The sequence below is a fragment of the Elaeis guineensis genome, chromosome 8 (assembly GCF_000442705.2).
Source record: "Elaeis guineensis isolate ETL-2024a chromosome 8, EG11, whole genome shotgun sequence".
In the NCBI taxonomy this organism is placed as follows: Eukaryota; Viridiplantae; Streptophyta; class Magnoliopsida; order Arecales; family Arecaceae; genus Elaeis; species Elaeis guineensis.
The window spans coordinates 22,357,497-22,379,316 of NC_026000.2; the positions used below are offsets into that span (position 1 = coordinate 22,357,497).

At 36.2% G+C, this 21,820-nt stretch overlaps 1 protein-coding gene across 1 annotated transcript; it reads left to right on the forward strand.

Annotated features, from left to right (window-relative positions):
- Positions 1-2,427: 2,427 nt before the first annotated feature.
- Positions 2,428-21,472, forward strand: LOC105049876 (nucleoid-associated protein At2g24020, chloroplastic). The gene is made up of 7 exons (XM_010929657.2): positions 2,428-2,595; positions 4,028-4,170; positions 17,177-17,277; positions 17,367-17,406; positions 19,218-19,289; positions 20,945-21,001; positions 21,090-21,472. Exons 1-7 carry the CDS (start codon positions 2,514-2,516, stop codon positions 21,162-21,164), a joined length of 570 nt encoding a protein of 189 aa, XP_010927959.1. The 5' UTR covers positions 2,428-2,513; the 3' UTR covers positions 21,165-21,472.
- Positions 21,473-21,820: the final 348 nt, after the last annotated feature.

Consider the following 21,820-nt stretch of genomic DNA (forward strand, 5'->3'; position numbering starts at 1 on the left):
TGTTAGCATGCACATGCGAAGTTGAAAAAGTAACAATAGTGCAATACAGTCGGCTCCAACAATACTGATGTGTGGGATATGGCAATCCGTTTAAAATGTACTTAATTGGCAGTACCATGGCATTCCAAAATCTAAGATCACTTGCTAAAATTAATGGCCTTCCTATTTTGCTTTCGGTCATCTTGCCTCAATCACCTCTCTCAGTCACCTGAATTGATCTCTCTAGATGTCAGGGAAGTATATGAACTCAAGAAACTAGAATTGACAATGATAATAATGCAGCATTTAAACTTCCAAAAGAAAGAAATCGTATCCTTCGATAGACTCAAAGGAGTTCTTTTAGTTCCGCGGGGTGGAAGATTTTGATATTCATGAGCAAATATATAATTATGTGTTTTATAAAAATCCTTATCCATAACTACACGATAAATGTTTAGCAAATCCCATAGGCAGAAAAAATTTAGCCAGAAAATAACAAGACAACTCTTGCATGGCAACCTAACATGGTGGAGAGAGTTCAGTCAATCAATCAAAACTACTAAAAATTTCATTTTCATTGGCCACTCAATCCGAACTAATTGTTAATGACCTAAAAGTGAAGTTAGTTTGAATCTTGAGGTTCCAATTATATTACATTAAATGAACTGCTTTATTTCTAAAGCTTAACGTATAGTATAGATAATATAGTAAATGAACCACTTCATTTCCAAAGCTCAACGGTTTAGTATAGATAATATTCTTTGTTTGATTTTGATGAGTAATTTAATCCTCCCTTGAACAGGACACCAAGATCAATATTTTAGTAATACTTGTGTCCTTGCTATTAGTTACTTTTATAACCAAAATTGTGACCACCCTTTATATAGCACGAACAATGCTTCTTTTTTATGGTTATCGTGGAATAATATCTATAATGAAAAGAAATGGATCAGTTTTCTTAAATTACCACTCGTAGAATGAAACTATATTTAAATTTTAAGAGATTTTATTTTGATGCACAATGAAAATATTAATGACCATATTTTTTTTCATTACATAATGATCATTCTAATAGAATAGTAGTCATACAATGATCTTTATTCATATTCACGACGCAAAGAGGGGTCACAAAATTATTACAAAAATTCATAACAATAATTATATCTCAAGTTAACACCGCATAAAAGTAAAAATATTTCTTAACTTTTTATTTTCCATGATACTTCTAATAATCATTATACGATATTCTCACTTTTGATTTTGCACATTTTTGTAATTCTGGACCTATTATCATTGGTATTTTTAACCAATCTTTTTGCTTAATGGCTATGAATTCTCACTTTCCATCTTACTCAATCTTTAATCCTTGAAACAATTTAGTCTTGTTGGTTGGCAGTCCATGGTACTTTGCTCACAACAATTCTATCGTAAGACTATTTAAATTCAATTAAAATTTAATTTAGCAGATTGTCTTATTTTTATTTATTTTTTAAACATAAAATCAGAAAAAAATAGAAGGTAAAAAAAAAAAAAAAAAAAACTCATGTCAGACTGGTTCATTAATTTTGAACCTAATTCGCCCCGATTTGATTCCCACTCTCCACCGTAACCTACATACGGTATCGCAATAGGATCAAAAAATTAAGGTTACATTTGGTAACTGGTAATCTATCCAGATTGTTGATAATTTAATATGATAATCTAGATTACTGCGTTTGGTATGTTTTTTGGATGGTAATTCAAATTATCTCGTGAGAGGCAATCTGGATTGCCTAACGGAGGGATGGCTATTCAGATTATCACTTCTTTGACAATGTTGCAATAAAAATTTTGAATAAAATTATCTCTCAAAAAAATCACACAAAATCCATTGCCCAACCCTCTCTCTTCCCCCACCGTCCTCTGCATGCGCCTTCGACCCACGGCTTCTCCATCTCCCTTTGCTTGCCTCGACTCCTCCACCTTTATCCTCCGTCACCCCTTCACAACTCCTCCATGTCAGTCTCCATCACCTTCACGGCTCCACACTCAGCTGCTCTCTCCTCATCCCCTCAGTGTCCACAGTTTTCTACACTCCTCGGCCCGCCATTTTTCTGAGTCATCATCTTATCCATACCACTTCCGTTATTTTTCATCAAAAAAAAAAAAATATCGGGACAAAATTATTGAAGATATTTTAAAAATTTAATTTTATATTATCAATAATTTGATTATTATATTAAATATATTAATTAAAATTTTTAATAATTTTATTATAATATTATCTATAAATTTTAAATATAATAATTAATATTATTAATAATTTAATAATAATAATCTATTTTGAAGGAAATCCACGCTAGCTTTCGGGATTGCATCAAACGCAGCCTAAGGTTATTCTCGTGAATTCAGAAGACGCGGTAGCCCAACAAGAGGCAGCAGTGGGAATCCTGGTATATATCTTGCCTCAAAATGATCTCTTTCTTTCACGCCTCCCCTTCGAACACCCCTCGGGCCTTCTCTCCTCCTCTTTCATTTCCTCTGGGCTCTCTCCAATGGCGTCCGCAAGCTCTTTAACCGGCAGCCTACTCAGACCGACGGACCGGATAGCCTCCGCCTTCCCCTCCTCTCCCTTCTGTGAGTACTCGCATCTCGGCCCCACAACCGCCTTCTAGGGTTTTTCCTCCTCGGCATTCGATTTCTTCGATTGATTCTGCTATGGAAAGTTAATCGTTTCCTTGATTTGTATTTGACGCGGAATTCTTTGTTCAATAGGATTTCTAACTTCTCTCTATTGCAAATTATTTAAGAACATAAGCTTGAAGCTTCTTTGGCGTAAAATTCTAGATGCTTCGAGAGAAAAATAGATTTCAGAGATGTTCCATTGAAAAAGATATTGTTGTTTTCTGGCGGTTAGGCATGTACCGGATTCCTGAAATGATAAAAAGATTTAATCTTTGGATAGTAGGCTATGAGCGTTTTCTGTTAGAGGCTTGGTGTTGTTGGTGGTTCTTCTTTCTGAGTGGTTATGGAATTCCCCTGAGCTCATGAGATTCCGATGAACTGATTTTGGTTAGCTTGAATTACCAGTTTCGGTCCAGTTTAAGATTCAATGAGATAATCAAAAGATTTGAGGTATCTTACATTTGCAGTTTAGTGTTAATGCTGGACCTTATGTGGTATTGCAATAACTTACATGGTAATTCTGTTAAAACTATATTGCTAAAGCTGGGCTTTCCACCTTGACCTTTGAGCTATGTATCTGTCTTACATGAGAGTGAAGCAGTCTCCAATTGGAAAAGTGAATACTGTTATTTGTTACAAGAAAACATTGATTAAGGTGACTAAGCTGAATTGCTTAGAGTTGTAGCTGGAACCTCCGTATGATTTAGAGTTTTTGTGTTTCAATATTTTAATTATGATGCATGAAAGAACTATCCAAGTTGGTGAGGAAAGTAGAGTCCTTAGCTATTTGTCCATGCCTCCAGATGTTCATGAATCATGACCAGGTTAGGACTACTCCAGTTGTCACTTGTCAACTTTCCCTAGTCATTGACTATAAGATTGTCTCCTTACCCTTCCTTCCAACTCATCCTAGTTGGAGTCTGAATGGCAAATGCTTTAGGCTTATAATGGAGGTAGCTAGTAGATGTTCTGCACTATTTAGATGGTCTAAGGTAAGATAGCAATCGTAATCCAATAATCATGTGCTATCATGTGGTGGCTTTCTTGCATCTTTGTGCATCCTTTTAAAAAGTATATATATCTCTGCTTATGCATATGTGTCGGTGTAAGGGAGCATGCTCTTCATTCATGCATATAACAAATCCTGGAACTTTTCGTATATATCTGGATTAACTAGAAAATAAGTATAGATTCATGTGACATTCCCATTCTTTAATGATATGCATAGGTTACCATATGATCTTCATGGCACCTTGTGTGTCTGAAAGCTAATAACTACTGGTAATATATTGTTTGTAGCAGCACACAAGAAAAATCCTTTATGTTCTTGATTTTAGGCATTCTAAAATTCAGCTATGACCAATTTGTGCATGCTCCATTTTAGGTCATAAACTTAAAGCAAATGGTGCTCCAATTTTATCATGGCCTCTTAACAAAAGAACTCACTTATTGAAGTCTCTTCGTGTATATGGTTTATTTGGAGGAAAGAAGGAGAAGAGTGAGAATAGTGATGATGCTCCATCAAAGGTGAGCAAGCCAACCATTTGCTGCTCCATTCATATTTTGTTGAACTTTATGATGCTTTTTGGTCATAGTCTGCTAGCTTTACATATAGGAATGATATAAACATAGACAATGAAACTTCTATTCCCTCCAATAAATAACCAGTGAATATTGAAACCTTCATATAGACTCTTTTAAACATATATAGCTTAAAAGTAATTTCTTTTTTTTAGTACTCATATGTTCTTCCGTTTTATCTGTTTGATATTATTGCAAGATATGAGATAAGCAAGATGATGGTTTTGGAGCAATGACATGCAATATTGAAAAACTACAAGAAAATCCATGGAAGGGCATAAAGACCATCATTTCATTGCTAGAAAACAACTTAAAATCAAAAAAACCTTCATACTCTATCAAAAATGCACTCTGGTCTGATTGCAGATATCTGACTATTTCTTTCCTCTAGATGGACCATCATGCAACAAAAAGAGACAAAGTCCTCTTTTACTAGGCCATTGTGAACCTGTTCCTTTGCATGAGTGACTATTGATGTCTTCTTTTGGCTTATCTATCGAGTGCTGATAGGTAGGACATGCATTTCCTATAAGAAAGTCGGAAACAATTCCCATCTCCTCATTGCACAAAATTTGGTTATCACCTTCTAATGCTGCTTTAGGAGATAGGATCATCTAGATGACAACTGTTTAAAGACTTGCATGTTTTGCAGGACTTGTATTTATCATTACATATTATTGACTGTATTTCTCATGTTTGATAGATGCTCTGAAGGGGTTACTAAAGTGCCTTTATTCAATGTATAGGTAGTAGAAACTCAGGATTATGGAAAAGAATAAGATACAAAGGCTATTGAGTGGTTTTTTATATTGGGGTTCTGTTTATTGGTACTGAAGAAGTTTCATGCACATAACATAAATGTACTAGGGTGAACGTTGAGGTGAATAGATGGAAAAAATACAAATAAAAAGATTGTAATGGATTGGGTTTATTAAATTAATTTTCTTTTTTTATTACTTGCAAAGTTTTACCTTTATAGGAGACTTTGAGTTCATAGAAATTTTTGAAGTTCTTGTTTTGTATCATTATTTGGTACTCATCCACTAGAGTCATACTTAAGGTGCCTATGCTTGAAGTTATCCATTTAATTTGAGGCTAACTTGTAATTGATTCCTGTGCCTTTACATAAGTGGTGTTTTGAGCCAACATATTTTGCAGTTGGGTGTTGACTTTTGCTTAGAGGATTCCTCATGTTTCTTACTGATTAAGCAGTCCTTTTCTTCTCTTACATTTCATTCTTGTGCCTGTCTTGCCCATAGCAAGGTAGTGAAGAGGAAATATCCATTTCGTTTCTTTTTTTTAACCAAGTAAGATGGCGCATGGAGTATTTAAGTAGCTTAATTTAAATACAAATTGATGTAGGACTGTCTAGACCTTAGGGGTCTATAGTGTCTGCAGGATCTAGGCAAGCAAAGCTTAAACCTTTGAGTTGCTGGAAATTCCAGCTTAGTAGTAAGTTTAGGTTTTTAAAATATAGCAAAGCAATCAGCTGTGCTTTTGGCTAGAAAGAGGGGTTTGTTAGTGGATTATAAGGATGTATTCAAGGAGGAATAACAAAGATGGTGACAATAGATTTTATTCTGCAGTACTACAGATTTGAGACACTGTTGGTGTTCGAGGCAGCAAGGTCAGGGTTTGCAGAGATCAACCACAGGTTGTGATGGAAAGCCATTATGCTTGCTACAATATCAGAACAAGATCTACTGTGACACCAGCTCAGATCTGACCTGAAAAAAAGACCCCAACAGGTGGTTGTTTCCTTCCACAGATGGCTAGCAGTGGCACAATGGCAAGGGATTAGCTTCTCTGTTGTTGGGTCTGCATGCTATAAGGGTCTAGCATGCTTCTGCTGCAGCTTGGTTCATAGAAGCAACAGCAGAACAACCAGGTTACGGAAAATGAAGAATAGAAGCAGAACTGAAGGCAGTAGAAAGTAGTAAAAGGAGAGGAAGGGCAACACCACACTCGCCTCAAGATCTAGAGATCACATCCAGGGTTTGAAGACCTCCCAACTCCATTGCAGATTCACACCTCAAGAGTAAAGAAAACCGAAGACTCTTTAATTCCTAATCCATGTAAAATCTGATTCATCAAACCCTAATACTCCCTTCTTATAACAGAACAGAAACCCTAATCTGACTGTTTTTTTTTTTTTGGTAAATAAATCGACAGTTTTTTAAAATCCCAAAATTGCTCCTAATAAGGCACGGCTATTGTTCATTGTTACTGTAGCATGCAGTATCATAAACAGTATGCTATAGGAAAGAGGTCTCATCAAGTCAACAATTAAAAATTGAAATCTTTTAATCTTAGCCTTTGATTTTAAAAGGCCTATTAAAAACAAAACAATACATGGAAATAACAGAAAAAATAGAAATTTGATAACTATGAATCTAAGAAAAATCCCATGCTGGAGCTGTTCAATGCACCATGGCATGTTCGTGATCTCCATCACGAATACTATTTCCCGAAGACCTAATTTTTTATAGAGAGAGAGGTAAGAAAAAGCAACTCAACAAGATGGGCATCTTACTTGGTATGATGGAGACATAAGAAAGCACCTTCATTTCTGTGAGATAGGTGGATAAGTCAGTGTAAGTGCGTAACATTTGCATAACAGTGGCTAGCATCATTTGTTTAATCCAGGATGCTTCAATCACAAACAACACCCAAGCTTAGTTTTTAAATAGACAGATATATATATATATATATAGATACATATATACATACATACATACATACATACATTTTCCCCAAAATATATTCAAAGTTGTCCATTTAGGTGTCCGATCCAACTTGGTTCAGTATACTTCAAAAAACCTGGCATCATGAAAATCTTCAAATTTTACAAATCTATGTTTATATTACCAAATGAGCCTAGTGCCTTAGAACAGTAGCCTGACTTTAACCACAATATAAGTTTTTAGAAGTGAGGAGCTGGCATAGAAAGGTGGCACATCATGATTTGACAATGTGCAGTGGCTAGTTATGAAAGTGTCCAAATGTCCAACATGTTTGGGATCACAACTAATCCATCATTTGATATGTCTAATTAACACTTGATGTATCAAGCTAGCAATGGAATAACAAAGTTATATCCTTTGAAACTCCCCTGCATATTTTATGATAGATTTAGCTAAGTGCTTCCTTCTATATATTCTTGTGAACTCCTTCCATATATGCAAGTCCACAGATAAGTCAACACACCTTTGCCATGTCAAACAATGCATTGCGTTATTTTTGATCAGAAAGTTTCAACATTTAAATATTGAAGTGTGCTATGGAAACATGTATTCTACTTATGCCTTAAAAAGTTTCTATGACCTAATACCTGTCAAAGACAGTTTGGAGTGTTTTATTTTCAACATCTGATGGTTATTCGAAGATGAATTTGAGGTCATCCTTCTTGAAGAATATATATTGGCCCGAACCAACCAAAGGGTGCAAGGGCCAATATTTGTTAATGATTTTAATGGGAGAAGCTTGGGTGTGCTAGAACTATCCAAAAAAGTTGTAAGGATTGGCTGATGGCGCTATAACCATGGTAGTCAACTTGAGAAAATGCTTAAAATGAAATGCATAATGCTTAAATAGTTAAATTAGAGGCTTAATGCTTTTAGCAACTGCCAAAAGGAAATAACTTGATGATTTCAGTAGGTAGAAGTTTCTGATCTAGTTGCATGGACAAGGACCACGTAATCTAAGGATATACTCGTTTTGCTGGGTGTCAAATGCAACCCCCACCATACGGCCTCCGGTCATTCTGCCCTTTGGTCTTGCCTCAGTTCTCTACCCTACCCTCCACCCTTCTTCACCTATATAAGGATAAGAGGGCCTCCAATTCAATAAGAAAAGTCCCTCCTGCTCTAGATTTGCTTGGCGATACTGGAAAGAAGGCTTGCCTTTTAGTCAGGGAATGATTCTGGTTGAAGCTGATTCTGCTTCCCATTTCTATCTTACTGTCCAAGAGTTTACAACAAAGCCAGCTTTAATTTACAGATTTAAGATGACGTAGTGGCTCACTAGCTTCATATAGTCAAAAAGGTCTGTCCTTTACATGAGAAATTGAAGAAATGTCTGATCTCTTCCAAACATGATGACACAAGTGGGGCACCAAAAGGACTTTGACTTCTGTTGCTTTCTTTGTAAGATTTTGTACATGATTTTACTGTGTTAGTGGATGTCAAGACAATCTGATTTAGGGAGCACATGACCCCTAGTAAGGAAGAAAAAGATATTTAAGCAAAAGAGTGGATGAGTTTACTTATGTCACTGATGCCGAGAAAGAGTGTTTGAAACATTAGAAGAGTGACATATATTTGTCAATGATGAAGAGATGTTTCTACATTAAAGAGTATTTGAAACATTAGAAGAGCGACATCTATGGAGAAAAGAAGTAGGCATAGTTATAGAGGTAGAACTTTCCTCCAATCTTAATTCTAACCTCTGTGTTGGTGGTGGCATCTCAAAGAACATCATTTGAGCTTGTCCAAGAGCCCAGCTTGACAACTAGAAGAAAACTTAATTTGGCTTGGTTCTGTAATCATGAAATCTCATGGTGATTGAACAATGTTTCATCACATTCTTTATTGGATGCATCACACTAATCAAATCTCATTGGATGTGGAACCTTCATCAGTCATACATCCTATAGGATGACCACTATTGTATGATCAAATCGGAGCCCATAATATGATGGTTTAGACAAAGTCATGCATAAGGGATGAAAGATTACCTGGACCAAAGTGCTATGCACCATTACAGGAGATCAATATTAATTGTTTCATAACTAAATATAGTTCTTATCCTTTTGGTTGCTCCTCTAGTTTCTTATACTTTTGGTCTTTAGCTTAGTTCAATTACATTATATATGTTACTCTGTGCCCTCTGATTACGTATGCCAAGTCAAGGTGTGGTGCAAATTGAGAAGACCTGGGACCAATCCCAACCCCATGGACCCTACTTTCTTGTTCATTCTTCAAGACAAAAGATGGATATCAGATATCTCACCGACCTTGAGTACTGACTACCTTTTCTTTTATATGCTTAGACCTTGATGTTCAATATTGATACCAGATGGAATACTCGTCACTCTTTGTGCTCATGAATTGTAAAACAACATCATATGATGTGAGAAGTGAATACATAAGAGTGGCTGGGAAGTTGGACCAATTAATTATAGTGTTTAGGAATTGAATTGAGATGGAATGGGCAAGTTTAACCAAGGTCTAAGGGTGATGCGGGCATCAACTAGCTTTCATGGTAAGTCTTTTAATAAATTTCAGTCCCATATTTTAATTGGATAAGTTGAGGTTAACTAGACCCAACCTAAACCTTTCCTAAACCTGAACCAAAACTTGGATTCGAGAGAGTTCTTCTATACCTGAATTTTGAAATTCAAATGGAAGAAAATTAAGCAACAAACTGATGGAGATATCCTAGCAACAACTTGGAGTTTGAACTTGAAATTCAAATGGGAGAGATTTAAGCAACCAACTGATGAAGATATCTTAGCAACAACTTGGAGTTTGAACCATAAGTTTGTTGAGATTTCAAGGAGAAAAGTTAGCTATTGAAAACTGACTTCGTTGGATATAAAAAGGAGGGTGCTGACTTCAAAGAGGGGAGAAAAAAAAGAAAACAAAAGAAAATTCTGGATCTACCTTTTCGTAGCTTTATTTCGGTGTCATCCTCTCCTTAGTCTGAGCCTGGATTGGCTCCTCCTCTTCTCTATCTGAGCCTGGATTGGCCTCCCTGTTTGCTGTACCTGTTGTGCACAGTAGAGAATTATACGCTGAAGCAATTACGGTACTGATTTGCTGCTGAAAACCGGTCTAGACAGGAGAAAGTTGGAGTTACTTACAGCTGAAAGAAATTTTGATGCTTTTCAATAGCTTGAACTGAGGTATTAGGTATAACCCAAAGTTCTCCACTTCCCTTGAAGCCTTATCTAAATCCATTTGAAACCCATTTTTAACCTAGAACCTGCAACCTCCACTCGATAAACCTGAACTTATCTAACTAAAGATTTGGGACTGGTGTTTATTTTGAGACTCGTTAGGAAGTTTGTTTCCTTGTTAGTTGTTTTGTTAAAGAATTGTTATTCGAATAAGTTGTGATTTGATTAAGTTTATGTTGGCTTTTTCTTTAGTTCCAATAAAATTTGGTACATTTTCTTGTGATTCAATTAGCCATTTCGGTTTCTTTCCCTGTTGAATCATATTTTGTTCTCTTATTTATTGCAAGTGGTTCTCCAAAAGTGGGAAAACAATGTTTGCATTGCATCAAATTGGTATCAGAGCAAGGTTCTGATCCCAGGGCTTGCATTTAGTTTCAAGAAAATTTCCACACCTAGTTGCATATTCATTTTTTTTTTTTACCAGCAAGAGTCATCTAGTATCCATTAGCTGCCATGTCAACCTCCAATTCTAATCAAAACCCACTTGGCAATGATTGGAAAGCTACCTATGAAATGCAACAAAAAGTAATCATGCAACAACAACAATCATTGAATCGATTGGAAGCTAGAGTGGCTGAGATTAGAAATATGCTCAAAATATTTCAATTCAGAAACCAAACAGTCCAAAATCCACCTAGGGGTGATAGGCAACCTAGAGGAGCTTTACCAGCACAAGATCTGGTAGGAGAGTTCGATGACCCAAACCATTTCACAAATGCCCAACATTAGCCCAACAACAAAAACCTTAGGACTAAAGACAGGTGGGATTAGGGGATTAAAATTGACGTAGGTGAGTTCGAGGGCAAATTAAATCCAGAGGAGTTCTTAGATTGGATAGAAAAGGTTGATCAATTCTTTGAGTGGAAAGAAATACCAGATGATAAAAGGATCAAATTTGCTAACTTGAAATTGAAGGGACATGCACTAGTTTGGTGGAAACAAGTCCAATCTGATAGGCTAAGGAATGGAAAAGAAAAAATTAACTCATGGGACCACATGAAAAGAAAACTAAAAAGAAAATTTTTGCCACTTGACTTCAACAAAACTATTTTCCAAAAGCTTCACAACCTAAGACAAGGAACTAGAACTGTGCAAGAATACACTGAAGACTTTTATTCACTATTTGCACGAAATGACATTAGAGAAACAGAAGAACAGACAATAGCTCGCTATGTAGCAGGTTTACGACCCCAAATTCAAGATGAACTGAGCCTCTATGACTTCTAGAAGGTTGATACAGCCTATAGTCGAGCCCTTAGGGTTGAAAATAAACTAAAAAGACTGATCGTTCGTGGATTTGAAGATAGAAGTAAAGGACCCATTAAGACAAACAATAGCATACAAGTTAAATCTGCCCAAGAATCATCAGGAAAAGAACATGGAATCTTAGGTCCTAAACCTCCAGGAGTGATTTGCTATAAATATAGGAAGACAGGACATAAATCTTCAGAATGCCCATTAAGAAAATTTAACCCCCATGTAAACCTAATAGAACATGAGGATGCAAACATTAATGAAGACGAGGAAGAACAAGTAGAGGATGATCATTGTGAAGCTGAGGGTGCTGATCTAGAAGCAGAATATGATGCTTATAATGAAACGGAAGGACAATCACTTGTCATGCATAAGTTGATGATAAACCCTAAGGTCCCAAGCGATAACATATGTCATAGGCAGTCTTTTTCAAACAACTTGTGCATCTAGCAGACGATTGTGTAAACTGATAATAGATAGTGGGAGCACTGAAAATTTTGTGGCTCAAGAAATGGTCGACAAGTTAGGCTTGAAAATTGAAAAGTTAAATAGGCCATACGAGATAGCATGGTTCAAGGGTGGTGGTGAGGTTCCAGTTGATTATAGGTGCCTAGTTAAACTTTCTGTTGGAAAGTATAAGGATGAGATTTGGTGTGATATAGTTCTTTTAGAAGTTTGTCATATCCTATGAGGTCGGCCCTGGCAATTTGATAGAAAAATCATTCACGATAGGGAAAAGAATACATATATATTTACAAAGGATAAAGTAAAAATCACATTGCACCCACAAAGAGAGGAACCACATTCTAAGAAAGGACCACTCCAAAAACCATCGTAGTGGTGGAAGGGAACGGGGAGTGACTTTTAGCAAAAAGCGATTTCAAGTAGATTTAGAGTCGCCCATAGTTTACGTTTTGATGAGCAAAGAAGTTTCTGAGGTGAGTACAATTCCAAGGGAAATTCAATCACTGATCTGTGAATTTTCTGACATCATTCCAGAAGAACTTTCTGATGGATTACCACCTATAAGGGACATCCAACATCGCATAGATTTTGTTCCGGGAGCTACCCTTCCTCACTTACCTCATTATCGAATGAGTCCCTTTGAGTACGAGGAGCTACATCGACAAGTGACAGAATTGTTAAGGAAAGACTACATTAGAGAAAGTCTTAGTCTGGTAGGGGTATCCGCACTCATACCAAAAAAAGATGGATCTTGACGAACGTGCATCGATTGTTGTGTAATAAACAAAATAACCATCAAATATAGGTTTTCCATTCCTAGGCTTGATGACATGATAGATATGCTTAGTGGAGCAAAAATATTTTCAAAAATAGATTTCAGGAGCGGATACCATCAGATTAGGATAAGACCCGGGGATGAATGAAAAACAGCCTTTAAGACTCTTGAGGGATTGTATGAATGGATGGTTATGCCATTTGGTCTATCAAACGCATCAAGCACTTTCATGAGAGTGATGAACCAAGTGCTCCATCTTTTTATAGGAAAGTTTGCCATTGTCTATTTTGATGATATCTTAATATATAGTTCGTGCCCCAAAAGTCATTTAGGACACTTAAGAAAAATTTTACAAGCCTTGAAAAATGATCATCTTTTTATCAATTTGAAGAAATGTACCTTCCTCACTAATAGCTTAGTCTTTCTAGGATACATTGTATCGTCCGAAGGATTGAAAGTTGACCCTGCTAAGGTAGAAACCATATAAAATTGGCCAACCCCAACCACAGTCAGCGAAGTTAGGAGTTTCCATAGGCTAACTTCCTTCTATCGTCGTTTCATAAGAAATTTTAGCTTTGTGATTGCTCCCATCACTGATTGCTTGAAAACAACAAAATTTGAATGGACCCATGAAGTCGAGAAGAGTTTTGATCTCAAAAAAGTCAAAATTACTAGCGCACCAATATTGGCGCTACCCAACTTTGAGAAAATTTTTGAAGTTGATTGTGATGCTTCTAAGATAGGTATAGGTGCAGTCCTTAGTCAAGAAGGGCATTCGGTGGCATTCTTTAGTGAGAAGCTGAATGAAGCACGAACTAGATACTCCATATATGACTTAGAGTTCTATGTTATTGTCCAAACTTTACGTCATTGGAGACATTATCTAATTCAAAGAGAATTTGTGTTGAACACAGACTATGAAGCACTAAGATACTTGAACTCCCAAAAGAATCTTAACAAACGACATGCAAAATAGACTACCTTCTTGCTAGAGTATACTTTTCACTTGAAATACAACTAGGGGTTACTGATACGGTTGCTGATGCCCTTAGCTGACGATCTAGCCTATTAGTGGGCATGTCCATACAAGTTGTAGGATTTGAATCCTTTAAAGAATTGTATAAGGATGATCCATACTTTTCTTCAATCCTCAAGGCTTGTTTAAAGAAAGGCACAGACCCAACAAACAATTGTCATTTAGGATGGGTGTTTATTTAAAGGAACACGGCTTTGTATACTTGAAGGATTACTTAAAGAGAACTTGGTACAAGAATTGCACAGCGGAGGTTAAGGACACTTTGGTCAAGACAAGACTTTGGGATTAGTACAAGAAAGATACTTTTGGCCTAAGATGCGGAGAGTTGTTGTGAGATTTGTAGAGAGATGCCCGACTTGTCAAACTTTTAAGGGCCATAAACAAAACATGGGGTTATATACACCTTTCCCAATGCCTATTGCTCCTTGAGAGGACATCACCCTGGACTTTGTATTAGGTTTACCACGAACTGCTAGAAAAGTAGATTCAATTTTTGTTGTTGATCGATTCACAAAAATGGCACATTTCATACCATATCAAAAAGCATCAGATGCATCACATGTAGCGAAATTATTTTTTGAGAAAGTAGTACATCTGCATGGCATTCCTAAATCTTTTACATTAGATAGAGATACTAAATTTTTAAGCCATTTTTGGAGAACTTTTGGATTTAAATTGGGAACAAAATTACAATTCAGCAGCGCCTACCATCCCCAAATGGATGGACAAACTGAATTGGTCAATCAATCACTGAAAAATTTACTAAGGTGTTTAGCAGGAGAAAAGCCATACCAATGGGACTTAATTCTACCACAAGCTGAATTTGCCTATAACAGCTCTATTAACAGAACAACTGAAAAGTCCTCTTTTGAAGCTTTGTATGGCCGACCTATTTCTCACTTCCTAAATAGAAACCCTTTATCCTTTTTCGGAAGAATCAATACCGATACAGAAGCTTATTTAAAAACTATTGAGGAAATGCATCAAAGTATTCTTGATAAGCTATAGGTTTCTTCTCATAAATATAAGGAAGTGGCCAATCAACATCGAAAAGAGAAAGTGTTCGATGAAGGAGATTTTGTCATGGTCCATTTTCAAAGAGAGATTTTCAGTTGGTACATATAGCAAACTGAGCAGGAAGAAATTTGGCCCCTACTGCATCATCAAAAGATTAGGGCCTAATGCTTACTAAAACTTCCGACCGACATACCAACTTCATTAGTGTTCAACATCGCCGACCTATATAAATTCCATGGAGATCCACCAATAACTACTGAAACCTATGCTTTGTCTTTTCACGATACGAGCAACAGTACTACGGACTAGATTGAGGACATCGTAGATGTGCGTGACACTGCTACACGTCAAGGAGTGACTCGATGATTCTTTGTTAAGTGGGAAGGATGACCATTATCAAATTGTAGCTGGGTGGAAGAAGCTGAACTTCGGAGTCTTCGCAATGACTTGTACGAAAACTACATAGAAGCCATCTCGACAGGATCGAGATCTTTCCACCCTGGAGGAAATGATGCGGGCATCAACTAGCTTTCATGGTAAGTCTTTTAATAAATTTCAGTCCCATGTTTTAATTGGATAAGTTGAGGTTAACTAGACCCCACCTAAACCTTTCCTAAACCTAAACCAAAATTTGGATTCGAGAGAGTTCTTCTCTACCTGAATTTTGAAATTCAAATGGGAGAGAATTAAGCAACAAACTGATAGAGATATCCTAACAACAATCTGGAGTTTGAATTTGAAATTCAAATGGGAGAGATTTAAGCAACCAACTGATGGAGATATCCTAGCAACAACCTGGAGTTTGAACCAGAAGTTTGTTGAGATTTCAAGGAGAAAAGTCAGCTATTGAAAACTGACTTCGTTGGATATAAAAAGGAGGGTGCCGACTTCAAGGAGGAGAGAAAAAAAAAGAAAACAAAAGAAAATTTTGGATCTACCTCTTTGCAGCCCTATTTGGGTGTTATCCTCTCCTTATTCTGAGCCTGGATTGGGCCCTCCTCTTCTCTACCTGAGCCTGGATTGGCCTCCTTGTTTGTTGTCCCTGTTGTGCAGAGTAGAGAATAATAGGTTGAAGCAATCACGGTGCTGATTTGCTGCTGAAACTCAGTCCAGATAGGAGAAAGTTGGAGTTACTTGCAGCTAAAAGGAACTTTGATGCTTCTCAATAGCTTGGACTGAGGTATTAGGTATAACCCAAAGTTCTCCACTTCCCTCCAAGGCTATCTAAATCCATTTGAAACCCATCTTTAACCTAGAACCTGCAACGTCCACTCGATAAACCTGAACTTATCTAACTAAAGATTTGGGACTGGTGTTTATTTTGAGACTCATTAGGAAGTTTGTTTTCTTGTTAGTTGTTTTGTTAATGAATTATTATTCGAATAAGTTGTGATTTAATTAAGTTTATGTTTGGCTTTTTTTTTAATTCCAATAAAATTTGGTACATTTTTTTGTGATTCAATAAGCCATTTCGGTTTCTTTCCCTATTGAATCATATTTTATTCTCTTATTTATTGCAAGTGGTTCTCCAAAAATGAAAAAATAATGTTTGCATTGCATCAGAGGGGCACTAGGTAAAGAGAGATTATTGGACTTATCTTGAAGGGATTGTGGAATATGTTGGGAAGCCCAAATAAATGCCACCACAGTGAATAAGGAAAACTGGCTGTATTAATAAATTCAGCTCTTGGTAGAAATTAATTGAAAAAAAAAAAAAGACCCAGTCATTGCATAATTGGAGCTTAATTTGTACCAAGCAGGATTAAAAAGGTTAATGCCTTGAGTTGAGATACGGGTCAAATAACTTTTATTAAAAAAAAGAGAGAGATATTATTAGAACTCTCTTTCCTTGATGGATACTAAATAACTCAAGGAATCCTATTCCGCTTAATTTGTACCAAGCAGGATTAAGAAGACTTATGCCTTGAGTTGAGATACGGGTCAAATAACTTTTATTAAAAAAAAGAGAGAGATATTATTAGTAAGGTATTGATTCTATGATGAGATATCAGATCAAGACATAAAGAACTATCTTTCCTTGATAGATACTAAATAACTCAAGGAATCCTATTCCCTGTAATTCTCTTGGCCTTTTTCTGTTGATTTCTGTCTCAGTTGCTACAATAGGGTTTTTGCATATGACCAACCCTTGTGAATAAGATTTTGATGCTAGTCTAGATCAGTACTTTGGAAGATGATCTGAGTGTACAAGTTTGTCAGCTATAAGGTTCTTACGTGGAGAATACAATCCTAACTCAAATAATACTTGCGTAACATCATATCCTCTGTTATTGTCTTGATGTTTATCCATGTATTTGTAACTTAAGCATCCATACTCTAGATTTTGACCTATCTATCAATAATATGGATACCATCATTTTCTATGTCTATGGTCTTTCTTTGGAAAAGTTAAACTCACTCTATTCATCTGCTTCATGTACTTTAGCCAGGGATATTAGGAAACATGCAAAATCTGTATGAGACTGTTAAGAAGGCTCAAATGGTGGTCCAAGTCGAGGCTGTCCGTGTACAAAAGGAGCTTGCAGCGTATGCATTAGTCATCAGATACTGAATAATGTTTTTCTATTATTTTTCATGGAAATGTGGCTTCACTTTCATCCCTGTTTGTCTCACAGAGCGGAGTTTGATGGTTATTGCGAAGGTGAGTTGATCAAGGTAGGTCTGCCAACAGGTGCTGTTTATTTTGATCATGACTGAAAACTGAACCATGCTAACCTAATGCAGTGGGTAAATTGCAGCATTTGTTGGTCTCAGTATATTGTTTGATGTGCCCCACGAGCTTAGGAAATTTTTTATCTATGACCATACATTAAATGTAGTTGGTCTGCAAAAGATATACGATAAGCTTTTATGCTCCAGGATTTTAGTGTCTAGGTGTCTTGAGTGTCCACCATGACAAACTCCTGACAAGCCTGATATGAAGGCACTTTTGTAAAAATGAATTATTAATTACAATTATGTGTGCATATATGTATGTGTATGTAAATGTAATTAACTACATTGGCTGAGCAATTATAATCTTGTTTGAAAAAAGGGGAATGTATTTCACTTGATGTTAACTCAAAAAAGAAACGAAGAAAAGGTGTAGGCTATGTCACTTCAATACTTGACAGCTCAAATACTAGCACTTTGGTATAGGTGTCCTTTTCAAAATTCTTGGACAAATTTGGAAACTACATATACATGATTAACCCTTGTGCAGTGCCTAGAGGTACCTTACCATGCTACCAAGCACTAAACTTTAACAATTTAAAGATTTGAAAAGAATTGAATTGTATGAGTCACTTTCTGCATTTAAGAAGGAAAGATTTACCATTCTATATTGCAAGATGTTCATGCCATGCTTTACATTGATCACTCACATTGATACAGTTTATTTTATCTTTGTTAAATTAATTTATAGGTCAATGGCCCATTCAAGATCTTTTAGCATTCTTTTGTCTGCAACGCATTCTCTTAAATCTCATCTGTCTTTAATACATAGAATCATGCCTTTATTGCCTTGGTGAAGATGTTCCTTTGAACATGATGTAAGGAGATGAGATCTCTATTTGATCACCATTTTCCCATAAATAGCTCTCAACATCAATATGCTTGGTACCTTAAAGAAACATTGTCCCAGTGACTGTTATTTTATAAACTTCTCTTATACTTAACCTTCTGTTCCCATTTCTTTTTCATCGTCAATTTCTTATAATATTTAATATTTTACTATGCTGCCTGTTTTGATCAGTCTCACTGCTTTCCTGGGCTTCCCACGTACACTTGAAGTTCCCATGTTCTCTGCAAATATGGATAGTAATGCATGCCTATATTAAAACAACAATGTGATTATGATAATGCATTGAAACCTGTTTCACACTTTTGTCATTATGCATATCTATCATACACCTTGTAGCATTATATGCATATAAGGTCATTGAATGCGTAATAATGGCATAAGCTTAGTTCTTCTGTTCTCCTTTCCATGTTCCTGGTTTGGCATACTGTTTATTGTAACTGCTATTGATTCACTGTTGGTTGATATGGTACTTGTTGTACATGCATTCATTTTTAGTGGAAATGTGTGCGCACATCGTTGTAGCTAGCCCTGATCCAATCAGGAGTCTTTTCGAGAATCTATGCCAACTTCTGTCAAAATAACTGCCATTGCCTTGTCCATAAAGTTACTTTAGTTATAGTTTATATAGCACTTGTGGTTCAATCAGGTATGTAACTAATGGATGACCTAGCATTGGTACCTTGGAAATTGTTCATAGTTAAATGTTTATAAAGTCAAACCAATGTAATAGAATGTAATCATGTTAGCATTTGCAGTAGAGAATTCAGGTCTTATTTCTATTTTGAGTTCAGGGTCCACTATTGTTTCATGCTTTGCAGCTTCATGCCAATAGTGCATGCTCATGTTAGTATGAAAAAGGTTCTCTATAGGTTCTCCATTTAATTTCAACTGATGATTTTATCAGGTAACAGTTTCTGGAAACCAGCAACCTCTACGCACTGAAATAACAGAAGCTGCAATGGAGTTGGGGCCTGAAGTAAGTTCTGATTTTGCACCATCTTCCAATGGTGATGGGAATTTTGATACTACCAGTTTTAGTTGCATACATTTAAATAAATTATCTCAACTTCGATTTTGACCATATGTTGTGATGGTGTTTTAGAGAAATCTTAGTTGTGGTCAAGTCATACTATGATATCAACAACTTGATTATGGAAAGTTCTGGTTGTAAATTTTTGGTATGTTACAGCTTATTAATATGCTTATTTAGTGTATAAGGTTTAAAAGTTAAAGCAATTTTCTGGTGCTGATCCATTTGCCAATTTTGTGAATTTTAATTTAGTCTTGGATTAGACTCAGAACTTTCATTTTGACTCCAGCTAGGAGCAAGGATGTAGAGTGCAATTTATATCAATTGGTACATGTTGAACTTATTAGGGACATTCTGGATAAGAATACTTTAATTGTGCAGTTCATTTCATAGTCATTCTAGTATCCTTGATAGTTGGAATATTCTACCTTCGGTGCTGTGCTTGTTTTCCAGTCTTACTCCCAATCCCGTTCCTACTCCCAGACCCACTACCTGAAATCATGACCTCTTTGTAAAACAAAAGTTATTTAACACTATCATGTTAGAACCATTCTTGTTCAATAAGAAATGTGCCATTCATTATTTTATCATTTTTTGAGAAGGTATGTAGCATCCAACCCTTTAAGCAGTGCAACAACTATATGAGCAGTTTTTATTATTTTTATGGCAGTTTATTATTGTTATAATCATATTCCTTGATGTGCTTCTGACCTGAAATTGTTTGTGTCTTGCTTCCACACTAACGTACTTGAACCCACTTATGCTTATTACAGTTATGATTTAATATGCATGTTTATTTATGTATGTATAGGTTTTATTATCATATTGCCTACACTAGTCTCAGGATATGAGCATCTAATCACACATGTAATTGCCAAATTTCTATTGTATCTTGTTTATCAAGTAGGATGTGAACTACTATGAGAAAAACTGTAGAAAGGGTTGACATCAGGTTGACAGCCATTAGTAAGACTTTACACGATGTAGCCTTCTTAATTTAATTCTTCAAATTCCATAACTAACTCCATTTAGACGGGACATGACTTATAAGATGGTAATGACTCTCTGCTCTGGTACAGGAATACATTTTTTGTGATAGGGCACCAGGGATTTAGAGCCATTTGTTGATGCACTTTTCCTCATTTCTTTGCTGCCACCAGCCTGTCAGTGAGCCAGTGACAGTGATGGCACGAGGAAAAAGCAGCCGATTGTGCATATCCTTAAATGTGCCGCCATTTGTAAAATAGCACCATCCTTCTATTATATGGTCAACTCCCTTTTCTCAACATTTGTCTTGAAAGCCAGGTCTTTATTTGTCAGGCATTTTTTTATTTATATAACTAATTTAACATGATATCATTGATGAAATGAAGATATAATATTTTTCAGTATATATCTGAACTAGTTTCAAGATGGGGATATCTCACCACATCATCATGTTATCCAGGACATGAAATTGACACCAATTTGGACGAGATGTTCCTTCAAAAGTTTATACAATTTAATATTATGAATATTCACTGCGAAACATTTTCTTAGATATTCTTCTACCAGTGTAATTTAAGAACTCAGAATTCTCATCCTCTATATTATCTCTGCAGAAGCTCTCTTTGTTAGTAACTGAAGCATACAAGGATGCGCACCAAAAAAGTGTCCAGGTAAGACCAATGGCCTTGTAATCCAAGGTCCAATGTTTGAGTTTCTTACATGTATTAGGCTAAACAATTGCATGCAAATTCCTTCCAGGCCATGAAAGAGAGAATGAGCAATCTTGCCCAAAGCCTAGGAATGCCACCAGGCCTCAATGAAGGGCTCAAGTGATGGGAGGCAGTGTTATTATACCAAGGCTTCTAATGCTCGTCAATTTTGTATACTCGCCAAGATTAAGTGGTCAGATGATTGCGGCCATGCATCTTAGTACCTCTTCTAATCTGACACAGTTTGATTGGCGATGGAAAAACTTGTTCTCATCATGGTTATTGCATCAAAGAGAATGTGAAGAACCCTTTATTTTTTTTTTCCAAATATTTTATCATAATTGGTTGGATGCCTACAGTGTGACAGTGCTCAGTGGTAACACCTAGCTATTGGTAATATTTGATATAATTCATTCTATGGTTTAATTAGAAGCAGGGCCATGTCATTGCATCATACTATGTCAACCACTCAAACTGATGTTCTTATGCCACCAGCAGTATGCATGATATACTAGATAAAATCAGATCAAATGGATATACTGGCAGTTGGATCCGTCTCGTCATAAAATGCCCAGAAGCTGACTCACTTTCAGGTATATGGCAGGTTTGCCTCAAAAACAGATAGCTGTCTCCACCTGTTCTGGGTAACATTGAACGCTGCATGAATTCATTTATGAACACGTACGGTAGGAAACAATCCCGCAGGCCCATTGCATCATTGGTGAGATAAGACCTCTTTTTGGCCAGGAGCAATCATGATGATATATAACTCTAGTTATC